Source organism: Nematostella vectensis, chromosome 5 (assembly GCF_932526225.1).
Source record: "Nematostella vectensis chromosome 5, jaNemVect1.1, whole genome shotgun sequence".
Classification (NCBI taxonomy): Eukaryota; Metazoa; Cnidaria; class Anthozoa; order Actiniaria; family Edwardsiidae; genus Nematostella; species Nematostella vectensis.
In genome coordinates, this window is record NC_064038.1 from 12,771,160 (window position 1) to 12,795,383 (window position 24,224).

The window sequence follows — 24,224 nt, forward strand, 5'->3', positions numbered from 1 at the left end:
GTTTAAACTTAGTAAATCCAAGGCTGTGAGGGGTCATTTATTCTTTACATCAAATTATCATAGAAGATTTATAAATTAAGGGGAACCTAGATTATATGATACTGTTTTGAAGGTTAACCTTGGTCATACGATGATTTCTTTCTTTTTCTCCAAGCAAAAATAATATCAAAAAAGGCCTGGATCAATGATACCTCCATTTTACAATGCATTTTTCCTCCAGAAGCATTCATTATCATAAAATGTAGGATCCACTTTATATCAGACCTTATATAAATAAGCCAACAGAACAAAAAAACACTGAAACATTTATGCTTTCTTGTTGATGAGATTGCAAAATGCAAAAATGCATAGTAAATATGTCTTGACCTTGATAAAATGTCATAGTTCAATGAAGCATTTGCTTCAAGGCAAAAAAGGCTCTGTTTCTTAACGAAAAGACAAAGTAATCTTACCTTGCATAATTGATAAAGCCATTATCTTTTTTGTCTTTTAAAAGAACAGGAAGTTCACAGATGGTCAAGATATGCTCAAGTTCTGTAGATACAAAAAAAAAATAAACAGTCACCTACATGTAGTAAAATTGGAATGTGAAATTTTTAGGATACTTAGAAAATTTGCTTTGCTCAACATCTGCAAAAATGCAAAAATAGCACATCAAAGCAGTTACATATATCATCAGCATGAAGGTTAAAAGCTATAGGCTATCAGTATTTACCTTTTTTATCCTCTGGATACTCATCAGCCATTGCTTGCAATTCTTGGCTGAAGCCTTTGCTCTCTTTGGCTCCTGCATGACATATCTTTGGGAGCAGGGTCAGCAGATTCCCCTCCATTTTCTTAATAATCCCCCCGTCCCCCAGAACCCTCATCATTTCACTTTTGAACTAAAAGAAGACAAAACATAAAAAGGTGTTACTGTATTTGAATATTAATGACATTTTTTTGTCCATTTTTAAAGCAGATCAGAAAGATGGCAGATTAGCCATAATATTGGGAAAGAGAGGGGGTGAGTTAGTGAAAGAGGGAGGGGGGGAGTGAGATAACACGTTGTGATAACATTTCAAGAATGGTGTATTAATTATCTGAATACATTTTCTGTACCTGATCCACATGCATAGAGTGCATCATAACTAACCTCAGTCAGGAGTTGCAGGGCAGGATATGCCTCCAGCATTGACTCCAATGTCTTCACCTCTCCTTCAACAATGGCAATCCTCCTTGAATTATAAGTTTGAGACATCAGCTCCTTGATAAGAGGAAAGTTTCGTGAGCCTTTTGCCATCTGTTTTTTCAGCTGGTCCAAGTGCTCCTTGATTGTCTCCTCCGTTTCCCCCTCATCAAGTTGTGTCACCCCAGTTCCTTTCCTGCTTTTCAGCTCCACCACTACCTTCTTTTTAGGTGCAGATGATGGTGTTTTAACCTTCCGCATATTCTTAAACCTGTATCGAAAAGCACTTTGCCAGGATCCCTGTGAATGCAAACGCATTAACATGAGAACATCTGAAAACATATCTGTGCCATTATTATTTCACTTACAGAGCCACTTCCCATAGTATCAGCCAAGAAGGGGAATTTCCTTATCAAAAGGAGTGCAACCTGTTGGAGGTCTTCCCGTTTTGGGTTCATGGTGTGAACCCTTATGGCATTACATATGTCTCTTGTCAGCTCGTTCCTCTGACTGTTGTTAAGAAGTTTCTTTTTCAAACCATCCGTAACAGAAGGGGAAAACTGCAATGTCATACAAAAATATCAATCAAATGAAAGTCTCACATTAAATAACTAGTTCACTGTCTGAATATATGTGTGTGAATTATGCTTACAAAGACAACACCCTCTATAAATAAAAGACAAAAAACTCACATTACAATGATAATTATTATTATCCCACTCAGTGAGGCTTGCCAACAATAATAAAAATAAACATCTTTAAGATACAAAATTGAATATTGCCATCTTGCTTACCGAGCATGGTAGTTGAAAAGTGGTCAACCAAACTTCTGTCTTTGGGCTGTAAGTTTTTTCAAAGGCAGGATTACATGATGACGTAGAGGCTCCAGGAGAACAAGAAAGGGCAGGTGAATTAGGTGGAATGGATGCAGGTGAGGATGGCAGGGGCTGGACGTCGTCGAAGGAAACTGATGAGGCAGGTGATGGGCACGAAGAAGTACTAGCAGTACTAGCTGGTGCAAATCTTGGCAATGGAGGACTTATGTTCCAAGCAAAACCAAAAGTGTTGATATATATGTATATATATATACAGTAATGGGGTAAATATGTTGCATTTATCCATTGCACTAGGGGTTTTATTGAGTAAAATCAAGATAAAGGATACAACAAAATAGATTCATATTTAACCATTCATCATGCATCATACATATTGGTCTTACTTTTCAAATTTATTGTTTCGTGGTCACTCAAGCAATGGATTCCATGTGTTATCCGCGTTTTAACGACCAATACCCAAACCAATGTTTTTTTTTAATTTGGTGTATACCAATAGGCAGAAGATACTAATTGAATTTTAATACCTCTTGTTGCTTTATGGCTTTTCGCAGCAGAGCAATCTGCCCTACTTTAATCCCAGATGCCTTCAGACATTCATCGTTCACCATTTGAATGAGATCGGCTGAGACAAGCTGTAACATTAAAGAACTCAAGTTCAAACCACCTCAAAATAATCTGCATGAATCTTTGCCATCCTTATAAACAGAAATTGTATTCACAGAAATCCTTATAGACATAGTATTTTAATGTAATATAAGTAAACCTTGAAAAAAATCTAAGATAATTGAACACTTTTTTATAGAAACCTCGGAAGATGCTGACACGAGGTTTGAGGTTTTTTTGAGACTGCAACGTCGTGACCGGAAATTTTTGCTAACTTGACTTTCGGGGACGAAAACAGCTCTCACCTTCAGTTCACATTGAAAAAGGAAAAAGAATGGCTTTGTAAATATGGCATAGTATCAAATACTTTGTTTGAGGCTTTCACGCTAGGTTTTTGTAGGTTATTAGCATTTTCGGCGCCAAAACCGTTAGACACAAAATAGGTATACATAATTGTGAGGATTTACATATTCATTATCTGTGGAGCTATGTATAATATTGTATAGAAATGTATGATATAATATATAAATAATAATGGTTATTAGAATAATAATTTGAGTACTGTAATAACAAAATATTTGTGAGCTGTTACTAGGTTTGAAACTACAATAATGTATATTAATGTGCTGTTATGCTTTTAAAGGTGCTTTCTACTACACCCTCGGTAACATAAAGCCTGAAAACCGATCACACCTCAATGCTATTCAACTACTTGCCATAGTCACTACCAAACTACTCAAGAAGTATGGCATAGATCCAACCCTGCAAGTCATCATTAGAGACCTTTCTTACTTAGAACAGGTAAAAATTAGTTTGTGTTCATGAATGTATTGGTGAAACAAAAGTTATGACCACTCAAGATAATTATTGCATTGAACATTGAACCCCACTTCAATATCTAAATATATATACGAATTTAGTTTAATCAGAAATTCAATCTTGTCTTCATGTTAGTTCTTAAGGCTATCTTTTCTTTCCTGGAAAAAAGTAATCTCTAAGCAGCCATTAGCCCTTATAAGATTTAGAATTTATTTCCTATTTTTTCCTTCTGTTCCATGAAGATGGCTTTACATTGAGAACAATTGAAAGCTACTCACGTCAATGCCAACTCCTTGATGGAGGTGATCACTTCAAAAAGACATATGGGTTAAATCAACGCTCATTGTTGAATGATTCCCGGTATTTTCATGTGATTGATGGTTTACCAGCTGATGCAATGCATGATGTCTTAGAAGGTGTCCTACAGTATGTGGTCAAAGAGGTCTTAAAGGTTTTAATCAATGAAAAAAGGCTATTTACATTGGATGAGCTGAACACAAGAATTAGAACATTTGACTTTGGGTATCATAGTGACACAAACAGACCTGCCCCCATCCAGCCAACAAGACTTGTGTCTAATGACCACACCCTGAAGCAACATGGTAACTAGAAATATAATATATTGTGTTTGTGTGTTCTGTGTTCTGTGTATGTTTATAAATATGACTCTTATATATACATTATTATATTACAGCAAATCAGATGTGGTGCCTTGGGATGTTTTTGCCGCTCCTGGTTGGAGACCTTGTTCCAGAGGATGATGAGCACTGGGAACTTTTTTGTATTCTTCTTCAGATAATGAGGATTGTGTTCTCTCCTGTCATTGATAAGGAGCAACTTCCTTACTTGCAGGTCCTAATTCAGCATCATCATCAAATGTTCCAACAGCTCTTCCCTGGCTGCTCTATAACTCCAAAGATGCACTATATGGTACACATGCCAACAACTATCCTGAAGTAAGTATGATTAGGTATTACTTTACTAGATTGAAGAATCAAGGTGTTTTTAAGTATTGTGTATCAAAGCAGCTAAATTAAATTCAATGTGAGTTTTGTCGATCTTTACACAAAAAAGTCCTTGAAAGTCCAATTTTCATGCTTGCTCAGAATTGTTAATGCTTTAAATTTGAAATTTAAATGTAGCGTGAACCCCTGATTATTATGCTGTTGTAAGTTTATTATGCTGTTGTAATTGTGTAATTTGATAAGTGTTTCATGGCAGCCGCATACTGTACTGCCTGATACCATGGCATTCCTAAAAGATTGACTGATAATTTAATCTTTAGACTTGGGCCTCTAGTTCATAGTTGGTGTATGCGGTATGAAGCTAAACATCACTATTTTAAGCGAACAGCAATTCTACTTGGCAACTGGATCAATCTGCCATTCTCTCTGGCTAAACGTCACCAGGAAGGCTTGTGTTACAGGCTCCAAACTGCCGGAGGAGGCCTAAGTACCTTTATTGAAAAAGGTATCGAGAATGGTCCAGGTACAGGAACAACTATTCATATCATTCAAAATAACTAAGAAATAATGTGACTAATCAAAGGGAAAATATTAGGAAAGAATAATTGGTAAAGTATAAATATTGAAGCCACATATTGTGTTTAGTTATACTCTGTTAAAGGAAAGTGTAACTATGTGTGTTTCTCATTTCAGGGAAAGAGTCTTTGGCTGGTGATGTTTCATATTGGAACCTAGTCAAGGCAGAATTTCCTAATGTTGATGTTGGCTCATCCTTATATGAGTGAGTACATACTTTAAATTATTATCAGACTTCTGTCATTGTTACCTAGTAAAGGACTGTGTTATGTATAATTGTACTTTGTTCCTTTGATTGAAACCCATTTGGCCCTAAAAAAAGTAAAATGTCAAAATATTGACAGAAACAGTTCAAATTATCAACCACATGTACATTTCGTTATGTCATAATTTTTTTCACTTATTTAATAAATTTTGATGTAAGTTAATACATTTTATCATATGATGTTCAATTCCATTCATCTGATTTGATCACACTACTAAAATTTTTATTCAAACTTGGAGCAACATTACACATTGGCTATGACTACCGTGGCTTGCCTGCATTCTTTGAAATAAAGAAGATTTGCCTATTGGACAAAAATGTTGAGGACTTAATGTTCGTTGTCACAGCTAAGGAAACTGTGAAATTTAATGACCACTTTCAAAGTTATGAAATAGTGCCATCACCCGAAAATGATCTGATGGTTGCTTATGCAAGGCAGTTTTCGTGTTATTTACCTTTGAATCAGGTCATACCAAGAGGACGAAGAACAACAACAAGATATGTGTGCATGCGCTTTGAAATTGAGTCAACTGAATAAGAAATGTTGCTATTTTTATCTTGGAATTGTATTTTCTCCAGAAATACAATAAGTATATGTAAAGGACTCCACTCTTTGTTATCTCCTCACCCAAGAGAGCATTTTTCGTGACATGAGAGTTTTTTGTCTCCATACCAATAACTACAATAAATCATTATTTTTATCTATTGTCTTATAGAATAAAGACTATCGTTTTCTTCTTAAATTCAGCTTATTCAGAGTAAAAAAAAACCTACTCCCTTTATTTTATATATTTGGAGTGGTTTGCCACTGTCCTAAAAAGATACAGATGGAGTAAAAACTACTCTTCTAGCACGAGATAGTTGGAGTAAAAACTACTCTTCTAGCACGAGATAGTTGGAGTAAAAACTACTCTTCTAGCACGATATAGTTGGAGTAGTTTTTACTCTTCAAAACCTACCCCTCAAAAGGGTACTTTTTTACTCCATTTCTTGACCATCTGGAGTAAAAACAACTCTTTTTACTTGTGATAGTTGGAGTAGATTTTACTCTGCTAAAATCACCCCCAGAAAAGAGTACTTTTTACTCCATTATTTGACCAACAAGAGTGCAAATTACTCTTTTCACAATAAACGTTCGATACTAATTCTCAGCAGAGTAAAAATTACTCCATTAAGGGAGTAAAAAAAAATTACTCCTCAGTGGAGTAGTTTTTACCCCAATAAAGGAGTTAAAATTACTCCTTTAAAAGTACTCCATCTTAAAGAGTAGTTTTTACTCTCTGGGTGGAGTAAAAATAACTCCCTGAAACTAACAGTGTTGTAACTATGGCGGAGCAGGCGAAGCCACACGCTACCGAACTCTAGAAGAGTTTGAATGACAAGGTGATTCCCAACATTGTCAAGCGTGCGTGAGAAACACACAACGTTGAGCAGCTTAGGAAAGATAAATGCAATCCTATCCAACGCTGCCTGGTTCACACTTGCCCCATCTCTCATGGCTGCGAGTAACGAATTGGCCTTGACACCATAATAAACTGATAGGCACTGATTAAGAACTTGTGCAAGATCATCCGCATTCACTGACTTGGAACATATATCCATTTTTACGAGACGTTGAATAATCGACCAATTCTCGTCAAGGAAACGCAGGATGACAGCAATTACTTCTCCTTGTCGTGTACTTCCTGCAAAGATCATCGAAACATCTCTTGTCATGCCAGTCTGGCCAGGCAAAGTCATTTTTTATCCTTTCGACTTCCTGCTTGAGAACATTGAAATGTACTGACCAAGATGAGCACTTGCTGTGAGACGTCGGCCATTCTTTTCTTAGAGGGAGCGTAGCTTATCGATTTTCCCAAGTGGGATGCCAGCCTTCAGAAACTCTTCGACCACTTCGAGTCGGTAACTCCATAATAGTCTGATCCTTCAACTTAGACTTCTTCAGTTTCTCTTTACCATTTCCATGTTTCTTTGAAGCCAAGTGTGTAGTTAAAATACTCTTCTTCGAAGACACTATTTCGCGGCATGCCAGACAAAACAACTTCCCGTCTTTGATTGTTAGTTCCTCTCCTGGATATTGCTGAATCCGATCATGTATGCTTATGTTCTTTACATCACAGTTCCCCCTAGTTTTTTTTTTTTCCACTGATTGATGGCAGAGTACGCTCTCGAGCTATCTCTGCCTTGCTTGGCTGACTTCCAGTATTGCTAGTGAATGACATCATCTTGGAACGAGTCACGAGGAGGACTGACGAGAAGGACCGGGTTCTAGAAGGCAACCGCTGACCTATCAAACATATTCCCCAGCCTCCTTGGCTCCTTTGACGAAAATGAATGCAAATTGCGGCTTTGGACGACATATGTGAAGTCAGAGTGTGCTGATTAACGCGAAATTGTATAAATAATCAGTCGGTAATAAGAAAAAATTCTAGCAGTGCTTTTTGGGACAAAATGTAAAAAAAAGTGCTCGCGAAGCCAAATAATGCCAAAAAAGTGCTAGCACTTTCGGTAAGAGCCTAAGAACGTGACTGCCCAACAAGCTTGTGTGCTTAGCACTTGATTCTTAATTGATTTTGTTGTCCCAAAGAAATTATAGACAAGCCTAGGGTCTTATTTCTAACATTGCGTACAAGGATAGTCTAGTTTTCAGTGCACACAATCCTGTTCTCACTAGAACAAAAAAGCTTGGAATTTTTACATTGAAGTTTAAAGGAAAACTATCGAATAGTAATCATAACAAAAGCAACAATAACAACAATAATAATAATAATAATAATAAAAGTAACTTTATATAGCCCTGCCTCTGCAGAGGTGCCAATAGCCAAACTTCAGGCACATAGGCAAGATTTTGAGCAGGGGGCGGGGTGTTCAATAATTCTCTTTAGCTCTAATGTGGGCACTCAGTAAGTGAAAAACACTGCGACTCTAACACCTTTTCGCGATAAATCTGTTCTAAGTTCAGCCTTAGAGATTTGTCAACGTATTTGGGATAGAGAAACCACACAAAGAACAAGAGAAGGGTATCTCTGCTTTTCTGAACAATGATGTTGATGTCTTTGTGAGCCTTTCTACTGGCTACGGAAAGTCTTTCATTTTACCAAGTAATTCCGTTACTTTAGTTATTCCAAAGAGGAGTTCTATTTAAAGGGGCTAGGGTTTTTTAACCAAATTCCTTCTTTTAAGCAGCAGATCACGGCAACTCCTGCATATGTATGTGCTTGTGCTGTGTACACAGAAATCTAAATGCTCAAGTATGAACGAACGCTGAAAGTCGAGGGGCTATCTATGAGATACTGTTCACAATCTTTCTCAGTTACCCCCTTACAAAGAATGCAGGTATAAATTAGCAGAATTAAAACAAATGAATGTGCACTTGGAAAGTAGTGACATTATAGGGAATGTTTGTTTTACCAAAACCTGAATGTGTTTTGTGTGCTGAATAAGAGAAAACCCATGCACAGCTGTCAAAAGAAATTTATTCAAATTTATTACAATAGCGTCACAGAACACAATTATCGCCGCCACTGCGTGGACGCTACAAGAGGATATTTTCGTGAGTCAGCGGCTAAACATAGGCTACAACTTTCATAGTTTAGTCATACTCACATATCCTTCAGCATATAGTGTGTCTGCAAGATGGATAACCATGGTTGCATTTCTATATAAGATCTCCTCCAGTGAATATCTGGCAGTGTTGTGTGCATCAGCTGAGATGCCTTGATCACCATATACAAGGAATTTGAATGACACATCAGGGTTAGGAAGGGGTGCTGTTTTGAAATTTTTCAGCTTGCTCATTCCCTGAAAAAATAATCAAATTGATTAGTACCTTATCTCCACTTTATTTGAAATAATGCCAAATATCCCATGATTTAGAAATTTCCCTGTTTTTACGTACTATTAAAAACACGAGAAGTGTTTTCGCGGATATAAAATTCATAGGGCGAAGCCCGAGCCGAGGCATGTTGATCAATTGCGATGGAAAAAAAACAACAATAGCTTTTGAATTGTCATTGAAAAGACTACTGGAATTCGGTTAAAAAAGCAAGTAGAACAATAAACAAAGCAAATCCAGGATTTTCATAAGCAGGGGGGGATGGAAGGTAGTATAGAATTTGGAATTTACCCCCATATATATCTTCTAATATTATATGTCCCAAGGGAGGGGGAGGGGGTACCGCCAATAAAATGAAATAGATTATAGAGATTGACTCAGACAAAAGATACTGTACATAATTTTCATGTCACTGTTATGCAATCCTGATTTCCATGCCAATTATGTAGAAATATATAAATACAACAACTTGACTATTGTTCGTACAAAAAGGGTCTTACATGCATCAAAAACCAGACACAAACAACTCTAGTCCCACAAAAGGATGCAAGACAAAAATATAAACAGCGACATCAAAACTTTGCTAAACTATTGTATTTTCTTGTACAATAATCGATTTTCAAGTTTATTCCAGAAAAGACAAGCCATTACAGTGCTCATTAGCATTAGGTTTAGCTTTACCGAAAAGTTGAAGGTGAGTATTTTGCTAAAGCCCCTTTTGTAAAAAAATCAGTCACTTGGTTAGAAGTTGATGGACCATAAATAACTGTATCTGCAGCACCATCTCTATTATCATGTTGACTTCTAATAAAAGCATGCATGGTTGCCATAGTGCCTGTTTCTGTACCCTTGTTCATTCTTAGATAAAGAAAGGAAAAATCCTACGTGTCTCATAAAGGTGCTCCAGGTACCAGCGGCCAATTATAAGTGGGTTGGAATTGATTACCCATATTCTCAGCCATAGTAATTTACGACTTGCAGTGTTAATGCAGCCATAAATGGCAAGAGGGTAAGTACTGTTCTGGTACCCCATTAACTTATCGTGGCCGTCCACGGAATAGACGAAATTGGGACCTCTGGTGGTGAAATGCCCCTTTGTTTTCTTTTTTTTTTACCACCAACAGCACGCGCATCTAGGCCCCCCGGGTCTAAGTCCGACATGACAGCATGGAGCAACGCTCGCGGGACATTAAGACAATGTTCTTGTCTAACTTTCTTTTGCATTGCACGGTACCCGAGAAGCTTACCAGGTCCATCCAGCTCTTGGGCAACCGCAACTTTCACATCATCGACTGTAACATTTTGGTCAGTGTAAAATATCTGGAAGTGTCTTAGACGGCGATCGAGAGATCGCAAGCTCCATGCATAATTTGGAAAATCTCTTCTCATAAAACTCAATATTTCCATACGCTTTTGCGATTGCCTTACGTACTTCTTAAGGTCTTCCTCGAGCAGTTTATACAGACAGATAAATAACTAAAACAGACTTAACCCTCACAGGGCACGTCAACAAAAGGATTGTATGTAAAATAAATAAAACTTATCGGAACTTATCGATTTAACGATTTTCTCGATATAAAGATGGTTGGCCTCTCGCCATACCGTTATACCGAGATTTCACCAAAAGCGCTAGAACCGGGGGTTGTAAGAAGACCTCTTTTTTTTTTTTACTAATTTCCGGTGTCGGTTGGGTAAGCAAAAGAACGACAAACCAAAAATGCAATGCGCAGCATGTAAAATGATAACTTAACAGAGAAGCCGTATTCCAAGATTACCCTGCACCGCTCTAATAGCTCTTTTAGTTGCTAGTTGTTATAATGGAGTCTCCCCTGTATTAACTTAGAACTTAGAAAAGATACTCCCTAAGTAGATTGCTCTAATAACAGGAAGGACAGTCAGGGATGATCTATAGCCTGCGAAGGTGACTGGACACCTAAAGTTGACTTATTGCAGGTGCAATGGATAAGATTATTGGCGAACTTATAGAGTACCATGGTCTGGTTGCTTAGTCTCCTGTCTTCAAGTGTGTCCAAGTTTAGGGCAATCGCACCAGTTCACTTCCGTTTAATTACGTAACAATCCCCGATGGTTTTAATGAAACGCGAAAAATATAACAGAATTGTTAAAGCGGTGTGTCTATTGGAAGTTTCTTCGAGGATGTGACTGATAATTTAGGGTGGGTGCATAAACAGTCATGTGAAGTGTGACGTCTCCAATGACGTCATTAAAACGAAAATACTGATATATCGAGATACAAACATTGTCGGGCAACCACACTTGAAAAATGTCATGTAGGTGTCAAGGGGGGTGCATAAACAGTCATGTGAGGTGTGACGTCACCAATGACGTCATTAAAACGAAAATACTGATATATCGAGATACAAACATCGTCGGACAACCACACTTGAAAAATGTCATGTAGGTGTCAAGGGGGTGCATAAGCAGTCATGTGAGGTGTGACGTCACCAATGACGTCATTAAAACGAAAATACTTATATCTCGGGGCACAAACATTGTCGGGCAACCACACTTGGAGAATGTCATGTAGGTGTAAAGGGGGGTGGGGTTCGGGGATAGTCATGTGATATGTGATGTCGATATGTGATAGCGATTTCACTGCTACTTTTACTTAGTAAGGGACGTAGCCAAAGATATCGACTAAAACCGTCTTCCACAATGAGTATGTACTTGAAGGTTTTGCCATCTAGAGTCACTGGGACTTTACTCATATCAATAAGGTCGATTTGATGACGAGCCTGAAAAAATATATAACTGCGTTCAAGCAAGATATATAGAACAGTAGTAGGACACGTAAGATTGGGGAGGGGCAATACAGAAACAATAAGATAATATTGGGGAAGAGGCACGACCACGCCCCTACTGATCATTTCCTTGAAATTAAAAAAAAACATTGGGGAAATGGCACATGCCCCAGGGCCCCACCCCTTCCTACGGCCCTGAAAACTAACACTCATCAAAGCTGATTTACTAAGAGCGAGGTCATATTTTCTTAATTGAGGTTAAAATTACTTTGCTACGTTTGAATTAATACAGATGCTCTGATTGGTGAGATTGGTCTATTTCATCACGCTATGACGTCATACGATGACGCAGCATAAATGGGGAATTCGTTCATCATCAATCAACAACCCTGTGAATTTCCTCGAACTTTCACCTTTTAATACTAAAAAAATATTATTCTTTCGGAGAAAAACGTGTCCCAGGTAAATAGGAAACTCCAAAATAAGTCCAAAGAAAACAACCAACGAATAATGAACAGAATTTGAGCGCGCGCGCTGACGTGCACTGGAATGAAGCCAGTGGAATGACGGGCTCTGTTATGAAGTTTTTGTTATTTTTTTTCTTTCGCGTAAAGATATGGAAATGTTTTTTTAAAAACCTCGGTGTTTGTTTGGGAATCCTGGTCACTTCGAGTGCGGTTTGAACCCAGTTTATATTCAACTATCCGTAATTGTTGCGATGTAGCGCAGTTTCTGTAGTTGATGTAGCTAGCGGGACGACCGAGCGTGACTTCCACTTGGGTGGTCTTCACTGTCGACAACATTCATTGTGTAGTCGGCGCAAAGAAGTACAAAAGCAGACTTTTGCTGTTTGAAAACTAAGCAATAACTAAGCGCTAAATCGGTAAAGAAACGTTTTAGAAATGTATATTATACCTATTTCCCCTACCGTTTTTGGTATCTGATTAGTATCTAGGATCACCGTGGTTGATATCGCCGTTTTAAAACTCCGACTAAACGGCGTAGTCTGAAGGAGACGTGCCTAGTTCTCACCTCCCATTTTTTAGCATATGCATTGAGTATATGCATGTGTATCATGTGTAGCCCTTTGTAATACAAATATACCCGTCTTTGTACGCGACATCAAAAATAGTGTTTGCGTAAACAAAATATTGGGAGGGACTGTCAAGAAAAGTAGGCTGGGGTGATCGACCTATCTTGTGCCCTCTGTATAAAGGCCCAAGCTATTAATTGGTTCGCGGTTATCATAGTCTTATATAGGGGTGTTTCAAAAGCGTTGATGCTTTTAGAAAAAAAGCCTTCTGGAATGTCAATTCAAAGAGGCTCGTGGATTATTTGGTAGAGCGGTTTACAATTCAGTGGTCGGGTGTTTTATGCGCGTCAATCGACATGTTACGTTATAAAAATATACACATACCTGTGGGGCGGTTGCGCGTATAGGGCGACTGATTGCTTTGTTTTGGAATCTCGCATTCACCAGCTGATTTCGGTTGCACTTTGACATCACGCCCAGGATTTTCCGCTCACTCAACCCTTCAAAACTGGACTGAAGTAGACGGACAAGTTTCCTAGCTCCGACCCCTTTACAATGAGCAAATTCCTCTTCCACAACATTGTCGAGCCTCGAACTTCTCATGACTTCCTTTCCTTGAAAAAGAAGCTGCTTTTCGCCATCTTCTTCTGCTACATGCAGACTTCTGCGCTCTCGAACGCTCTGCAACGGGCACCTAAAACTTGTCTTCACAGAGGTCGACAAGTGTTTTATAGGTTTCGTCATCGACGGCTCGCAGTTGCCGTTTTCGTACAGCACCAGTGGTGCATACTTGCCAAATAATCGCAGCGATAGCCAATATCCACAGTCTACCCATTTTGGCAATTAGTTCGCTGTATAGGAGCGCGAGGCCCTATCACAAGGATAATAAGCTTCGGAAGCTAGCGAAAACTGACGGAAGCTACACAAAGGAAGCGCTATCACATGTGCTTACTGGAGTGTAATTAGAGGCGGATCAAGAAGTTTAAAAAAGGGGGGGCCGTAGCAAAAGTTTCAAGAAGGGGGGGGCGGACTCTTATTTTAAATTTTCCAGGATACGTTACCGTCAAAGAGATGATATGTTTTACCTCTATTTTAAGAATCCCTAATTATAGTCAGGATTTGCCCATTATTCATATTTTTTTAGTGGGGGAGGAGGAGGGGACAGGAGGCGGTTCAACCACTGGTTTCAAAGTTTGGTACCTGTGCCAGTCAAATCACCAGATACGGAAAAGGCCGCAGTATTGAAAATACACAAAATACTTTTGATTACTTTTCCAAGCCAAGGAGCGACTTTTACATGTAAGGTCTTATATCATTATACCGAATGGCGAATATTTGCTCGCGGAAAAGTCCGATCTTCATACTAGCGCTTTACTCGGGCAAATAACAAATTAGATTTTCATGATCGATCGAATACGAAGCTTTCAAAGTTTGTATCTGGCACTGCTTTACTAAATGGCGTGATTCTAGTGCGAGAAGACAGCTAATAATCTACGATTTCTGCAAGACAGTGTATAGCTGGTGTGGTTGAAAACTTGTCAATCAACGATCAACTCCGTGTGTTTAGCTGGTGTGGTTAAAAACTTGTCAATCAACGATCAACTCCGTGTGTATAGCTGTGGTGAAAAACTTGTCAATCAACGATCAACTCCGTGTGTATAGCTGGTGTGGTGGAGAACTTGTCAATCAACGATCAACTTCGTGTGTATAGCTGGTGTGGTGGAGAACTTGTCAATCAACGATCAACTCCGTGTGTATAGCTGGTGTGGTTGAAAACTTGTCAATCAACGATCAACTCTGTGTGTATAGCTGGTGTGGTTAAAAACTTGTCAATCAACGATCAACTCCGTGTGTATAGCTGGTGTGGTTAAAAACTTGTCAATCAACGATCAACTCCGTGTGCCTGTACGGCTGTAGTCACACAGTTCAACATTTCAAAACTCCAAAGTGCTCTTAGAATGTAATACCCCGTCTGTCTAGCGTTAGTTCTAGAGATGATCAAAAGAAAAGGCCTTCTAGGACACCTCAAGAGGGAATCTTACAAGGTTTAACAGGAAGTTTGCCAGTAAATAGATATTCTAAAGGGCCCTAAGGGACGACAGATTTTGACCTCAAGACAAATTTTCCTAAGTTTGGTCGTGTCACAACTCTCGTAGTTCAAGATATGATTTTTTGTAGTTATGATGACGTAATCAATGACGTCATGTCATGTGTCCATTTTGTTGGATGTCCCTCGACCTCAAGACAACTTGGCTTAAGTTTGGTCGTGTCACAACTCTCGTAGCTAAATATATGATTTTTTCCTAGTTATGATGACGTCATTAATGACGTAATGTCACGTGTTCCATTTGTTTACGCCCCTTGACCTCAAGACAACTTGTCCTATGTTTGGTCCTGTCACAACTCCCGTAGCTTAAGATATGATTTTTCCTAGTTATGATGACGTAATCAATGACGCCGTGTCACGTGTCCATTTTGTTGGATGTCCCTTGACCTCAAGACAACTTGGCTTAAGTTTGGTCGTGTCACAACTCTCTGAACAAGCAGCACGGACGGACTTGTATAAACCTACAGAAGCGAGAGGGTCAGAGAATTTATCAAGAATAAGGCTGTATCGGTGGGTAGCTGCGACGCTTGCTTCATCCCTTCGTTGATAACAACGGTTATGATTCCATGACTACCGTCACGAATATAGCGATTACATGTTGGTGTCACTAATATAATGCTGGTGTGCTGTAGACAGTGGTGTAGCTGGTGAAGCTAGCGAAGCTGGTGAAGCTAGTGTAGCTGGTGAAGCTGGTGAAACTGGTGAAGCTAGTGTAGCTGTTGTAGCTGGTGTAGCTGATGAAGCTAGTGAAGCTAGTGAAGCTGGTGAAGCTAGTGAAGCTGGTGAAGCTAGCGAAGCTAGTGAAGCTAGTGTAGCTGGTGAAGTTGGTGAAGTTAGCGAAGCTGGTGAAACTAGCGAAGCTATTGAAGCTGGTGTAGCTGATGAAGCTAGTGTAGCTGGTGAAGTTGGTTAAACTGGGGAAGCTATTGAAGCTGGTGAAGTTAGTGAAGTTGGTGAAGCTGGTGTAGCTGGTGAAGTTAGCGAAGCTGGTGAAGCTGGTGTAGCTGGTTAAGCTAGTGAAGCTGATGAAGTTAGCGAAGCTGGTGAAGTTGGTGAAGCTAGTGAAGCTAGTGAAGCTGGTGTAGCTGGTGAAGTTGGTGAAACTGGGGAAGCTATTGAAGTTGGTGAAACTGGGGAAGCTATTGAAGTTGGTGAAGTTAGCGAAGCTGGTGTAGCTGGTGAAGTTGGTGAAGCTGGTGAAGCTAGCGAAGCTAGTGAAGCTAATGTAGCTGGTGAAGTTGGTGAAGTTAGCGAAGCTGGTGAAGCTGGTGAAGCTAGCGAAGCTGGTGAAGCTAGTGTAGCTGGTGAAACTGGGGAAGCTAGTGAAGCTGGTGAAGCTAGCGAAGCTAGCAAAGCTGGTGAAGCTGGTGAAGTTAGCGAAGCTAGTGAAGCTGGTGTAGCTTGTGAAGTTGGTGAAGTTAGCGAAGCTGGTGAAGTTGGCGAAGCTAGTGAAGCTGCTGTAGCTGATGAAGCTAGTGAAGCTGGTGAAGCTAGTGAAGCTGGTGAAGCTAGTGAAGCTGGTGAAGCTAGTGAAGCTGGTGAAGCTAGTGAAGCTGGTGAAGCTAGTGAAGCTGGTGAAGCTAGTGAAGCTGGTGAAGCTAGTGAAGCTGGTGAAGCTAGTGAAGCTGGTAAAGCTAGTGAAGCTGGTAAAGCTAGTGAAGCTGGTAAAGCTAGTGAAGCTGGTAAAGCTAGTGAAGCTGGTAAAGCTAGTGAAGCTGGTAAAGCTAGTGAAGCTGGTAAAGCTAGCGAAGCTGGTGTAGCTAGCGAAGCTGGTGTAGCTGGTGAAGTTGGTGAAGTTAGCGAAGCTGGTGAAACTAGCGAAGCTGGTGAAGCTGATGAAGCTAGTGTAGCTGGTGAAGTTGGTGAAACTGGGGAAGCTAGTGAAGTTGGTGAAGTTAGCGAAGCTGGTGAAACTAGTGAAGCTAGCGAAGCTAGTGAAGCTGGTGTAGCTGGTGAAGCTAGTTAAGCTAGTGAAGCTGGTGTAGCTGGTGAAGTTGGTGAAGTTAGTGAAGCTGGTGAAGCTAGTAAAGCTGGTGAAACTAGCGAAGCTGGTGAAGTTAGCGAAGCTGGAGAAGCTAGTAAAGCTGGTGAAGCTGGTGTAGCTGGTGAAGTTGGTGAAGTTAGCGAAGCTAGCGAAGCTAGTGAAGCTGGTGAAGCTAGTGTAGCTGGGGAAGCTAGTGAAGCTGGTGAAGCTAGCGAAGCTAGCAAAGCTGGTAAAGCTAGTGAAGCTGGTGAAGCTGGTGAAGCTGGTGAAGTTAGCGAAGCTAGTGAAGCTGGTGTAGCTTGTGAAGTTGGTGAAGTTAGCGAAGCTGGTGAAGTTGGCGAAGCTAGTGAAGCTGCTGTAGCTGATGAAGCTAGTGAAGCTAGTAAAGCTAGTGAAGCTGGTGAAGCTAGTGAAGCTGGTAAAGCTAGTGAAGCTGGTAAAGCTAGTGAAGCTGGTAAAGCTAGTGAAGCTGGTAAAGCTAGTGAAGCTGGTGAAGCTGGTGAAGCTAGCGAAGCTGGTGTAGCTGGTGAAGTTGGTGAAGTTAGCGAAGCTAGTGAAGCTGGTGAAGTTGGTGAAGTTAGCGAAGCTAGTGAAGCTGGTAAAGCTGGTGAAGCTAGTGAAGCTGGTGAAGCTAGCGAAGCTGGTGAAGCTAGTGTAGCTGGTGAAACTGGGGAAGCTAGTGAAGCTGGTGAAGCTAGCGAAGCTAGCAAAGCTGGTTAAGCTAGTGAAGCTGGTGAAGTTAGCGAAGCTGGTGTAGCTTGTGAAGTTGGTGAAGTTAGCGAAGCTGGTGAAGTTGGCGAAGCTAGTGAAGCTGCTGTAGCTGATGAAGCTAGTGAAGCTAGTAAAGCTGGTGAAGCTAGTGAAGCTAGTGAAGCTGGTAAAGCTAGTGAAGCTGGTGAAGCTAGCGAAGCTGGTGTAGCTGGTAAAGTTGGTAAAGTTAGCGAAGCTGGTGAAACTAGCGAAGCTGGTGAAGCTGGTGTAGCTGATGAAGCTAGTGTAGCTGGTGAAGTTGGTGAAACTGGGGAAGCTAGTGAAGCTGTTGAAGCTAGTGAAGCTGGTGTAGCTGGTGAAGTTGGTGAAACTGGGGAAGCTAGTGAAGTTGGTGAAGTTAGCGAAGCTGGTGAAACTAGTGAAGCTAGCGAAGCTAGTGAAGCTGGTGTAGCTGGTGAAGCTAGTTAAGCTAGTGAAGCTGGTGAAGCTGGTGTAGCTGGTGAAGTTGGTGAAGTTAGCGAAGCTAGTGAAGCTGGTGAAGCTAGCGAAGCTGGTGAAGCTAGTGAAGCTGGTGAAACTAGCGAAGCTGGTGAAGCTAGCGAAGCTGGTGAAGCTAGCGAAGCTGGAGAAGCTAGTAAAGCTGGTGAAGCTGGTGTAGCTGGTGAAGTTGGTGAAGTTAGAAGCTGGTGAAACTAGCGAAGCTGGTGAAGCTGGTGTAGCTGATGAAGCTAGTGTAGCTGGTGAAGTTGGTGAAACTGGGGAAGCTGGTGTAGCTGGTGAAGTTGGTGAAACTGGGGAAGCTAGTGAAGCTGGTAAAGCTGGTGAAGCTAGTAAAGCTGGTGTAGCTGGTGACGTTGGTGAAACTGGGGAAGCTAGCGAAGCTGGTGAAACTAGTGAAGCTGGTGTAGCTGGTGAAGTTGGTGGAGTTAGCGAAGCTAGTGAAGCTGGTGAAGCTAGTGAAGCCTGTGAAGCTGGTGAAGCTAGTGAAGCTCGTGAAGCTGGAGAAGCTAGCGAAGCTGGTGAAGCTAGTGAAGCTGGAGAAGCTGGAGAAGCTAGTAAAGCTGGTGAAGCTAGCGAAGCTAGTGAAGTTGGTGTAGCTGTGAAGTTGGTGAAGCTAGCGAAGCTGGTGAAACTGGGGAAGCTGGTGAAGCTAGTGAAGGTGGTGAAGCTAGTAAAGCTGGTGTAGCTGGTGAAGCTAGCGAAGCTGGTGAAACTAGTGAAGCTGGTGAAGCTGGTGAAGCTAGCGAAGCTGGTGAAGCTAGTGAAGCTGGTGAAGCTAGTGAAGCTGGTGAAGCTAGCAAAGCTAGTGAAGCTAGAGCGAAGCTGGTGAAGCTAGTAAAGCTAGTAAAGCTGGTGGAGTTAGTGAAGCTGGTGGAGCTAGTGAAGCTTCACCAGCTGGTGAAGCTGGCGAAACTGATGAAGCTGGTGAAGCTGCTGGAGCTGCTGGTGAAGCTGCTGGAGCTGCTGGTGAAGCTAGTGAAGCTGGTAAAGCTGTTGAAGCTAGTGAAGCTGGTTAAGTTGGTAAAGCTAGCGAAGCTGGTGTAGCAGGTGAAGCTAGTGTAGCTGGTGAAGTTGGTGAAGCTAGCGAGTGTGCCGCGTGCGCGTGCCATGTGCCGCGCCGAGCCGCGCCAATAAAGTGGCCTTGACTGACAAATACAATGCGTGAGCTGATACTTTTGTGAGCTGGTTTACCGAACATCCTTGGGCGTTGGAATAATGATCATAAGAACTCAAAACAAAGTGAGCTCAGTCTTTTGCTTCTTACAGCCAAATTCGTTACCTCGGCTATTCAAAAAATTATTGTCTCGTTTGAGAATAGCGCGTAGTCAAACTTTGGTGGCGGGTCAGCATACGCGGGGCGGGACCTTACGGAGCGACATTTTCTAGACGAAATCTCATAGAAATCTAGGAAACTTATGATTTTGCGCTACTGCTTAAACTTGTTTCACATCGTTTGGCTCATGTAATTTCACTATTGAAAACTAAATATAACTTTCTGAATAACTTTTTCACACACAGTAGAACCCCGCTAATCTGAACTCGGGAGGGAAGCAAGAACCAGGTTTGAGTTACCTGGAGAAACCGTGCTTGATTATCAAATTCTATTTGTTTAGCGCGTTCCAAGCACAGCATGTAGTGTGACCGCCCAAGCAGTGATTATCAAGCACGCTTAAAATTTGAGACCATTCCTATCAAAATTCAAAGGGACCGCAGCTCAGCTCAAACACCGCAATAACCGCTCTTACTAGCTTCACTAGCTTCCCCAGCTTCACTAGCTTTACCAGCTTCACTAGCTTCACCAGCTTCACTAGCTTCACCATCTTCACTAGCTTCAACAGCTTCACCAGCTTCACCAACTTCACCAGCTTCACTAGCTTCCCCAGCTTCACTAGCTTCCCCAGCTTCACTAGCTTAGCCAGCTTCGCTAGCTTCAACAGCTTCACTAGCTCCACCAGCTTCGCTAGCTTCACCAGCTTCACTTGTTTCACCAGCTTCACTAGCTTCACTAGCTTCACTAGCTTCACCAGCTTCACCAGCTTCACTAGCTTCACCAGCTTCACTGTCTTAGCCAGCTTTACCAGCTACACTAGCTCCACCATCTTCACCAGCTTCACTAGCTTCACCAGCTTCACTAGCTTCAGTAGCTTCACCAGCTTTACTAGCTTCACTAGCTTAGCCAGCTTCACTAGCTCCACCATCTTCACCAGCTTCACTAGCTCCACCATCTTCACTAGCTCCACCAGCTTCACTAGCTCCACCATTTTCACCAGCTAAACTAGCTCCACCATCTTCACCAGCTTCGCTAGCTTCACCAGCTTCACCAGCTTCACCAGCTTCACTAGCTTCACCAGCTTCACTAGCTTCACCAGCTTCACCAGCTTCACCAGCTTCACTAGCTTTACCAGCTTCACTAGCTTCACCAGCTTCACCAGCTGGTGAAGCTTCAGCAGCTTCACTAGCTTCGCTAGCTTCACCAGCTTCACTAGCTTCACCAGCTTTACTAGCTTCACTAGCTTAGCCAGCTTCACTAGCTCCACCATCTTCAACAGCTTCACTAGCTTCATTAGCTTCACCAGCTTCACCAGCTTCACTAGCTCCACCATCTTCACCAGCTTCACTAGCTCAACCAGCTTCACTAGCTACACCATCTTCACCAGCTACACCATCTTCACCAGCTTCGCTAGCTTCACCAACTTCACTAGCTTCACCAGCTTCACTAGCTTTACCAGCTTCACTAGCTTCACCAGCTTCACTAGCTTTACCAGCTGGTGAAGCTTCAGCAGCTTCAGCAGCTTCACCAGCTTCGTTAGCTTCACCAGCTTCACTAGCTTGACCAGCTTTACTAGCTTCACTAGCTTAGCCAGCTTCACTAGCTCCACCATCTTCAACAGCCTCACTAGCTCCACCATCTTCAACAGCTTCACCAGCTTCACCAGCTCCACTAGCTCCACCATCTTCACCAGCTTCACTAGCTCCACCAGCTTCACTAGCTCCACCATCTTCACCAGCTTCGCTAGCTTCACCAGCTTCACTAGCTTCACCAGCTGGTGAAGCTGCAGCAGCTTCGCTAGCTCCACCAGCTTCACTAGCTTCCCCAGCTCCACCATCTTCACTAGCTCCACCATCTTCACCAGGTTCGCCAGCTTCACCAGCTTCACTAGCTTAGCCAGCTTTACCAGCTACACTAGCTCCACCAGCTTCACTAGCTTCACCAGCTTCATTGCTTCACTAGCTTCAGTAGCTTCACCAGCTTTACTAGCTTCACTAGCTTAGCCAGCTTCACTAGCTCCACCATCTTCACCAGGTTCACTAGCTCCACCATCTTTACTAGCTCCACCATCTTCACCAGTTTCACTAGCTTCACCAGCTTCACTAGCATAGCCAGCTTCACCAGCTACACTAGCTACACTATCTTCACCAGCTTCGCTAGCTTCACGAGCTTCACTAGCTTCACCAGCTTCACTAGCTTCGCCAGCTTCACCAGCTTCACCAGCTTCACCAGCTTCACTAGCTACACCAGCTTCACTAGATTCACCAGCTACACTAGCTCCACCATCTTTACCAGCTTCGCTAGCTTTACCAGCTTTACCAGCTTCACCAGCTTCACTAGCTTCACTGGCTTCACTAGCTTCACCAGCTTCACTAGCTTCACCAGCTTCGCTATGGCTTCACTAGCTTCCACAGCTTCACCAGCTTCACTAGCTTCACCAGCTTCGCTAGCTTTACCAGCTTCAACAACGACGGCGTTCTAACTCGCGTCCAAGTGCAGAGTGGACTCTGTCACCCAAAGCAACCGCTCAACCTGTTTACATTGTTAGTTGCACATCCCGGCTTAGGTAAATATGGAAGTTTTACGCGCTCAATCATTCAAAAGCGCAACACAGGCATATTGGTGCAAGTTTTCAATTGAGTACCGTTTGCTGATTCATTGCACTGACTTGCGAATTTACTTCAAACGCTTTTTTATACTTTCTTGTTCGAAAAGCGACCGGACGGTCCTCCAGCATGGCATCCGTTTAGATTTGACTCCAAACATGCGCTCGTCTTACTAGAAAAGCACAAACATCCCTCGCAATTCGTAGAATTAACTTGTAACAAAAACATGTTAGAAGAAAAAAACTGATAAAACGAGTTAAACCTTTGTTGCTGTTTCAGGAAAATCATCGGCAGTTTTTTACGCGGCACAGCAGCCACTAGAGATGACGGAGATGGGGGAGGATGTAATCAACAACACGACGTCGAGTGGGCTAGTGAAATGCCTTGCCAAGAACAAGAAGGGATACGTTCTCTCCCCAGGGGTCTACGAAGTTCTAAACAAACTTTTGAAGTCGGACGAGGACAACGCTTCCGGTGACATCCAGCTATTGTGCAAGTTGTTCTCTGGTGAGCCGGCGAGCTACCGCTTTTCGACGGAGAATAAGCGAACTATCGAGGCGAACACGCCGTTTTGCATTTTGGGTTCAACCCAAATCACGAATGCGGCAAGACTCATTGCCCACATGAACTTCGGTCATGGGCCGATCGATCGGTTTTTAGTGTCGGCACCGATGGCATTGCGCCCAACACTAAACGAGATAGAAACAGCAAAAGAGAATCTGAGAGAAGAAGTCACCAGCGACTTCGGAGACGTGTTTGCCAACATCAAGCTGGCAGAAAACGAGGTGGTGTACACGTTTGATGCCAACGGCAAGCAAGCGCTGTGCGGCAGCATCGAACGTTTCGTCGAAGAGGTCAACGATGCCATCCTGTCGGGACGATATCCACCGAAATCGAAGACTCCTGAACTGGTACCAAGGCTGGCTACATCATTGCACGTACTCAGCCACACACTGGAGAAAGTCCTTGAAGGCGGTGTTCCCAGTGACCCACCAACGAACATCAGTGCAGAAACCCTCGCCAGTGCAACAGCTTTGGCCAAGTATCTCGAATCACAAAAAGAAATAATGTGTGAGGTTAGACTACTTAACTAACCGCCCACGTTGTATGATAGCCCAACTATTAGGAGACAACGATATTTCGTTAGCAAAGTTTGCAAATACATTAGCGCCGAAGTTTTATCCAATGTTTAAAAAAACTTCCAATGCTTTCAGTACGTTTTACTTGGTAAATTGTCCATGTCTTTCATTATCAATTCCACTTTTAAAATATGGAGCTCAAAATATTTAGCCGGTGTTACGGTCTGCGCAACACGATTACAAATTTAGAAATCCCATCATTTTGAAAAATATAACTTTCCAGGCATTGTTTGATACCTAAGCAATATAATCGAGCCGATTTTATGATAGGATGGATTCAATTTCACCGTGATTTCGGCTGATTTAATTCACATTTTCAATATTCGAAAATAACATTTAGCGAGTACAGATTATTCTATATTTGTTTACAAAAAGGGGAAGCGATTCTGAATTTATTTTTTGTCGTTGAAATCGTGACTGCTACAAAATGAGAGAAATAACACAGAAAACTTACCTTAACTTAATTGCCTGCTTTCCTTCTTTCCAGTTCCTTAAAGAGATAACAAACTCCGCTTGCTAGAAAGAGCGCAAGCAGCCAACAGGAGACGAGATCAGAGGACTGGTACTGATGACACAAGTGCCCCTACTCACGTACAGGATCTTCAAGCACGGGAAGAGGGCGGCTCGAATCATCGCCCGGAAGCGCCGGATATTTGTCGGGAATCGTCGGGTAGTTGTCGGAAAGCGTGAGGTTGTATGGGCAACTTGTGTGTGTGGTGCGGTGGGGTGGGGGAGGGGCTCTAGTCATGCGCGATAAAGGCACTCGCACATCTAGTATTTCACCGCAAAGCAAATACCGCATTAATAAAATGAGTCTATTCTTTTTCTGATTGTATTGTGAATCTTCGCCAAAACAAGGAGTTCAAGAAAGCTGCCGTTTTGACAGAGGCTGTAAAGACTGTGAGAAAGCTACGAGGGTAGCCTTCAGTAAGAGGCAAATCGCTATGTGGTCACCTTGGCCGAGTGAGTCTGAGAGCGCGTTTTTTTCCTATCATTCTGGAATGGGAATGGTTGGTAGAGAATGTTCAGGATGACATTCGAGTC

At 41.9% G+C, this 24,224-nt stretch overlaps 2 protein-coding genes across 4 annotated transcripts; both read left to right on the plus strand.

Moving 5' to 3' along the window:
- The first annotated feature begins 3,166 nt into the window (after window positions 1–3,166).
- LOC5498446 lies at window positions 3,167–23,102 on the plus strand. 2 transcript variants are annotated; one of them, XM_048727762.1, is made up of 7 exons: window positions 3,167–3,408; window positions 3,669–4,028; window positions 4,121–4,382; window positions 4,712–4,914; window positions 5,085–5,172; window positions 15,297–15,479; window positions 22,321–23,102. In XM_048727762.1, exons 2-7 carry the CDS (start codon window positions 3,824–3,826, stop codon window positions 22,517–22,519), a joined length of 1,140 nt encoding a protein of 379 aa, XP_048583719.1. In that variant the 5' UTR covers window positions 3,167–3,408; window positions 3,669–3,823; the 3' UTR covers window positions 22,520–23,102. The 2 variants fall into 2 exon arrangements, with proteins under 2 accessions (XP_048583719.1, XP_048583720.1); XM_048727763.1 differs by having other exon boundaries at window positions 4,712–4,896.
- On the plus strand, window positions 22,526–24,005 carry LOC5514186. Of its 2 annotated transcripts, none has more exons than XM_048727764.1 (2): window positions 22,526–23,117; window positions 23,668–24,005. In XM_048727764.1, the coding sequence occupies exons 1-2, from the start codon at window positions 22,665–22,667 to the stop codon at window positions 23,698–23,700; spliced, it is 486 nt and encodes a 161-aa protein (XP_048583721.1). In that variant the 5' UTR covers window positions 22,526–22,664; the 3' UTR covers window positions 23,701–24,005. The 2 variants fall into 2 exon arrangements, with proteins under 2 accessions (XP_048583721.1, XP_048583722.1); XM_048727765.1 differs by having other exon boundaries at window positions 22,526–22,952.
- The last annotated feature ends 219 nt before the right edge of the window (window positions 24,006–24,224 follow it).

Bases quoted from the DNA above. Each gene is read 5' to 3' on its own strand.
- LOC5514186 (XM_048727764.1), top strand. From the start codon at position 22,665: ATGAACTTCGGTCATGGGCCGATCGATCGGTTTTTAGTGTCGGCACCG. The intron at 23,118-23,667 runs GTTAGACTACTT...CCTTCTTTCCAG, and splicing joins AAAAAGAAATAATGTGTGAG to TTCCTTAAAGAGATAACAAA.
- LOC5498446 (XM_048727762.1), top strand. From the start codon at position 3,824: ATGCATGATGTCTTAGAAGGTGTCCTACAGTATGTGGTCAAAGAGGTC. The intron at 4,029-4,120 runs GTAACTAGAAAT...ATTATATTACAG, and splicing joins CCACACCCTGAAGCAACATG to CAAATCAGATGTGGTGCCTT. The intron at 15,480-22,320 runs GTGGGTAGCTGC...TTGCTGTTTCAG, and splicing joins TCAAGAATAAGGCTGTATCG to GAAAATCATCGGCAGTTTTT.